This window comes from Impatiens glandulifera, chromosome 1, assembly GCF_907164915.1.
Source record: "Impatiens glandulifera chromosome 1, dImpGla2.1, whole genome shotgun sequence".
NCBI lineage: Eukaryota > Viridiplantae > Streptophyta > Magnoliopsida > Ericales > Balsaminaceae > Impatiens > Impatiens glandulifera.
This window is the reverse complement of record NC_061862.1, coordinates 140,864,978-140,871,084: the sequence shown is the minus strand read 5'-3', so window position 1 is coordinate 140,871,084 and position 6,107 is coordinate 140,864,978. Positions and strand designations below refer to the sequence as shown.

General features: G+C 35.7%; 1 protein-coding gene across 1 annotated transcript; it reads right to left on the bottom strand.

The window, feature by feature from the left end:
* Positions 1–2,203: 2,203 nt before the first annotated feature.
* Positions 2,204–3,893, bottom strand: LOC124945630. The gene is made up of 4 exons (XM_047486098.1): positions 3,449–3,893; positions 2,839–3,258; positions 2,626–2,744; positions 2,204–2,533 (listed from the first exon to the last, which is right to left on the bottom strand). The coding sequence occupies exons 1-4, from the start codon at positions 3,891–3,893 to the stop codon at positions 2,204–2,206; spliced, it is 1,314 nt and encodes a 437-aa protein (XP_047342054.1).
* Positions 3,894–6,107: the final 2,214 nt, after the last annotated feature.

Genomic DNA, 6,107 nt, shown 5'->3' with positions numbered 1-6,107 from the left:
GATTTTGCTAGATTTAAGTTTGATTTATGTTAGATTTAGGTTTGAGTGATGTTAGTTTTAGGTTTGATTTATGTTAGATTTTGTTAGATTTAAGTTTGGTTGATGTTAGTTTTAGTTTGATTTAGGTTAGATTTTGTTAGATTTAAGTTTGATTGATGTTATTTTTAGGTTTGATTTATGTTAGATTTATGTTAGTTTGGATTGATGTTAGATTTATGTTAGGTTTCATTTATGTTAGATTTTGTTAGATTTAAGTTTGATTTATGTTAGGTTTGATTTATGTTAGAGTTAGACTTGGTTTTCAGTGAGTGAAAGATATTCGCTCGGAGTTCGCTTGTGAAAAAGCTTCTATTGAAGCTTATGCGTCTATTAATGCGGATTTGTTTTATCTAGGACCTATTGCCTGCGACTTCAGAGTCTTTTGGTTCGAAAGAAACCAGAGCTGATTTAAGTTTGATTTATGTTAGGTTTGATCAACTTGAAATATGTATTATTTTTTATGTATTGATTTTGTGAATGAATGAATTGACTTTGTAATTAGATATATATGTTAGATTAGTAATTAGATTTTGTCAAAATTGTTGAAATATGCTTGAAGCACGTGGTTTCTCACTTTAGTTTATTTGTTATAGTGTCTTAAATCAGATTTGATGAAAATAGGTTGAATACTAATCTGATTAATTTGTTGACTTGTTAAGTATTAGTGGTATAGTTTGACTTGATTAATTAGGGTATTATACTGGATTATGGTACATATACGGATAACCAACTCACATTTTATTTAAGCCTAATTTATATTTAGAGAATGTAATTTGAAATAGTGGTATAGTATTAGAGAATGTAAGCCTAATTTATATGTAGATCAAGCTAAGTAAATATTAATTAATGCGGGTTGTTTGCCATCTTATTAGAAAGATGGAAGTACCCAATAAAACTTGGATGAGCTTACGTTGAGATCATCCAGTTTACGAGAAAGGGTTGATAAATTACTCGAGTTTGTAGTGAGTAATACAAGACGACAAACAGTGAAATGTCCTTGCGTGAAATGCTTGAACACGACTTCTATGGAAATAGTCAATGTGAAGACTCACCTCATCATTTATGGAATAAATCTTAATTATGAATTATGGTATTTTCATGGAGAAAAGAGACTTACTATGGTTAATGATGATGATGATGATGCCGGTGACTTGGATGATGATGATGGTCAATTGGAGGATGATGTGACGGAGTTCAATGATCCAAGAACGAAGTTTAATAATACAGTCAATGAAGAGGTCAATGAAGAACGTTATATGCAAAAATTTATAAACGATATGTTCTCCAACGTTAATGATGACCCGAACAACCATTAACCAGTCGAAGATGCGTAGAGATTCTATAAATTGATTGATGATTCTAAACGGCCAGTGTATGAAGGTGCTCGAATAACGAAATCATCACCATTACTGAAACTCCTTCACATAAAGAATGTCGGTTAATGAACAAACGCTTTGTTCGATATGTTGTTGCGTCTACTTAAAGATGATATATTACCGATGGATGCTCAATCGCCAAACTCATACTATGAATGTAAAAAATTCATTACAGATATCGGGCTTAAGTATGAGAAGATAGATGCATGTAAGAAAAATTGTATGTTATTTTGGAAGGACGACAAAAATTTGGAGTCTTGTAGAGTTTGTGGCCTTTCTAGATGAAAAATCGACCAAATAAGTGGGGCAGTTCGAAAGAAACAAAATGGAAAATTTATGCCCACTAAGATGTTAAGATATTTCTCTCTAATATCAAGACTACAGAGACTATACATGTCCTCTAAACCTGCTTCAATGATGTGATGGCATAAGGAAGGAAAAGTTGATAGTGAAACGTTGAAACATCCGACTAATTCATTAACTTGGAAAAAAGTTTGATGACAAGTATAAGGATTTTGCCAAGGTTGCAGTAATCGGTAATCGGACATTAATCGACACACACGGATTAATGATTAATTGGATTAATCGGGATTAATCGAAATTAATCGAATTAATCGTTTTTAGCCTAAATTCATTATTTTTTAAGAATAATACTAAATTAGTAAATTTCATTCATAAAAACACACCCAAATTCATACAGAGTCGCGTTGGATACTAAAATTATCGTCCAAAAGCATATAAAGTTATAAACTAAAGTCTAAAAAGTCTAAAACACATTCACAAACACATCAATCTTCATCCCATCTACACTCAGCATCATTATTTTCATCAATGTCTTCTGGTTCCGATACAAATTCTTCTTCTTCGCAAGGTTCTCTCAATTGGACAACGTTACCAACCTCCATATGTGTCGCTCCGGTAATGGGATCAATCTCCTCATCAACATTCGACTCAACGTCTTGTACTCCATCAACCATCATATGTTGAGCTTTGTTGTAATCACTAACTTCTAGGATGTCATTCGTTTTCTTCTTATAAAATAACTTTGAGTTAAATTGGACATAAACCAAATCATTCAACTTTTCGGTCGTAAGTCGATTTCGATTCTTTGTGTGGACCTACAAGCAAGCAAGTTCAAACGAATTTCATATATTAATTCGTAACTACTAACTAGTTAGTGACAAAGTGAGATACTAATATACCATCATACCATAGCGAATGAGCTCCAATTTCGCTCACAACCCGACGAACTTGTAGTCAATGACAGAATCCTAATTGCCATCCTTTGCAAATTCTTAGCACTCCCTCCATAATTACTCCACCATCCAACTAAACTTTAAAAGAGAAACATAAGAAGAGGTGTATGCATTTTTTTAGATTATTATTGTATTACTGTCTAAGATACAACAATTCGAAAACTTACCGGGATCAAACGAGAACCAAGAGTTTGCATTTATCTCTTCATAACAATTAGCAAACTTGGCTCGAAAACTGGCTTCCAAGTTCTTATATATTTGCAACTCTCCGTTGATGACGTTGCCTTGCAAAATCTCATCACCCGGAAAAAACATTTCCACACACTTTTGTATGGCTTCCATGACCTCGAATGCTCCTCCAATGCCGGCTCTATTTTTTGCAAAGTAAAACGGATTAAGAAAATATGTCGTTATGTGCAATTCATTGTCAAGTCTTCCTTTTCCTTTAAGCTCAATGATATCTAGCAAAGGTTTATAGTTCCCCTCAACTCCATTCAATGCACTTTTGATGTCTTCTTTGGCCTCTTTTAGTTTCCCATACAACCATGGCATAGAAGGCCTATCACCATCAACAATGCGAAGAACCTCTACCAATGGTTTAAAAACTTCCAAAACATGAGTAACCTTATTCCAAAATGATTGAGAAAAGACCGTATCATATGATTTTTTTTCCGGCAACACTCTTAGAATGTTTCAAAGAGTCAAATGCATTCGAACCAAACATAGTTCTTAATTGTTCCTTTTTTGAAAGCAAACTATCCAAAGTGAGATACGTACTTGCAAAACGTGTTACGCCGGGACGTACAATCTCAATATTGTCGGTATACGTACGGATCATGCTAAGAGTTTGATGGTGACCATAGATGAAAATAGTTAATTCCTTTGCACTATCAATTGTTTTCTTGAACTTGGATTGCTTACCAATCCCCTCTAGCATGAGATTCATGGTATGTGCGGCACATGAAGTCCAAAATACATTAGGACTCTTGACTTTCAGGAGACGTTTTGCTGCCATGTTATTTAAAGCATTGTCAGTCACAACTTGTACTACTTTATCTTCTCCAATATCTTCAATACATTTATCAACATACTCAAATATGTAATCTCCAGTATGTGCTGAATCAGAATCCTCTCTCGAAGATAAGAAAGACATCCCTTCTCGACAATGCACACATAAGTTCATAATACTTCTTCGCTTACGATCTGTCCATGCATCTGTCATAATCGAACAACCAGTAATAGACCACTCCTCTTGATGTTTTATCAAAGCAGTCTTAATCCTCTGAACCTCGTCCGTCAAACATGGTCCACTCAATAGATACCGACTAGGGGTAGGTAATCATCTTCCAAATTGTCCAATAGCTTCAGTCATTAATGAAAAGCTTTCTATTTGCGTAGCATTGAATGGAATACCAGCTTCAATTAGCCAACGAGCAACATATTGATGTGTTTCACGCACTCTTCTTTTATCCAACAACGCCTTCAAACTTGCTTGTTTTGTGATCTTTGAAGGGTGACTAGAGTCGGATGGCCTAGAATTATCTTTTAAATTTGTCTCCAAACTCTCCACGAAACCATCCAAAGTGCCTCTCTCAGATTGCGTCTCTAAATCCAAATCTGCATAGAAAGAAGATTCTATAAAAACTTCTTTTCGACGTTGAACAAGCTCATTATATTTTTGTTTCTTTTTCACTTGGGTCTTATATAGATCCTGTTTGCATGTCCTTATGGCTTCTTTACTTGCATTTGGACAAGCTTTAACATTGTTTCCCACGCCAGCGATATGTTGTTTTAGCCGATAAATTCCCGAAGTGACCACTTTTGGGCAAAGCTTGCATTGAAGTCTATTCTTGTCTTTAGGATCAATAATATTTCCGTAGTTCCAACCAACATCATCAGAATCGCGTTTCAAAGGATTAGAACCACTCACACTTGAGTTGGAAGCCGCTGATGATGCTTCGACACCAGTATTATCCATGAAAACTGAAAATTAATGAAAAATCTATTAAACAAACACCAATTATCCATATACAAACACCAATTATCCATTAAACAACTTAATAAGCACGCACATGAAGAACTTCCAAGAAGCAAGTCTCTTAGGTAACAACTAACATATATGGTAAGACAGACGTATATGGTATATTCCACTCATTTCTTAAATGTAAATCACAGACACATCAAAATAAGGAAGAATGAACAAATTGGTATATTCCACCCATTCAAAAGATCACTCCATGTCAGTTAATCAAGTGCATCACAGTCTCACATATAATAAAATAGCATTTGTTTTCTTACATATTTTGGCTATTCAAATCACAAATGTCAAGATGAAAAATGGGGCACCTGTGACTAGGAAAGCAAGCATATTAGTTTTTGACGGTCGAGCTGAATGCACACGCTAGTACAAATAAGAAAGCAAAACTGTTTCAGGAACTTTCAGATGCAACAAAGCAAAATTCAACCATGAAAATGGAAGATGCTAAGTTGCTAGAGTAAAATTCTACTATAGGTTTACCGTTTACCAGTTGATGCCTTTGAGGAAAATATTCAGGTAACCCATTATCAAAATCTGCTCGACTCCCTCGGAAAACAAAACTCACCTGCGATTGATCTCGGTTGCCAGTTGATGCCTTTGAAGAAGAACCCAGTTGATTCAGGTTTACCAGTTGATGCCTTTGAACCAGATCCCTCACCTGCGATTGATCTCGGTTGCAAGTGGAAATTGATGCGGCGGAGATGAATCTGTCCGATTAGATCAGCCGGATAAGATGGTGGCGGCGAGGCGGAGAAATGGCTGAGCCGAGAGAATGAATGTGACGGTTAGTGGATTCCTCTCAGTTGGCGAGTCGCAGACGCTGCGGTGAAATGGTAGAGTAACCTAAAGAGTGGGTTTTCAAGAGATTGATGATTTGAAATAAGCCCTTCAAGTAAGGGATTATTTTGAAATAAGCCCTTCAAGTAAGGGATTATTTTGAAATAAGCCCTTAAACTATCGGGTCAAACCCAATTTAATCGGGTTGACCGTTGACCAGACCGTTGACCGATTTTTAGAAAAAATGAAACGTTTTTTTTTTCGATTTCCGATTAATCGCGGATTAATCCCGTTTTTTGCATCCTTGGATTTTGCGTTGGACTCTCGAAGCGTGAGACTGAGTTTATCAATGAGTTTCAACCCTTTGCAAATGGAAAAATTTCATACATTATATGACCGGTTATTCTTGTTCCTTATAATGTGTCACCCACTACTATGTATTCTAGCAATTTAAATCTATTTATGTTAATTCCAGGCCAAAGAGTCTGGGAGATGCAATTCACATATTTCTCCAGCCATTGATCGACGCGTTGACTGAACTGTGTCATAGTGGTGTAAGAACGTTTGATGCACACACCTCGCAATACTTCAACATGCGAGCGGTGTTGCTATGGACCATTA

Bases quoted from the DNA above. Each gene is read 5' to 3' on its own strand.
- LOC124945630 (XM_047486098.1), bottom strand. From the start codon at position 3,893: ATGACAGATGCATGGACAGATCGTAAGCGAAGAAGTATTATGAACTTA. The intron at 2,745-2,838 runs GTAAGTTTTCGA...TTTAAAGTTTAG, and splicing joins TTGGTTCTCGTTTGATCCCG to TTGGATGGTGGAGTAATTAT. The intron at 2,534-2,625 runs GTATGATGGTAT...GCTTGCTTGTAG, and splicing joins ATTGGAGCTCATTCGCTATG to GTCCACACAAAGAATCGAAA.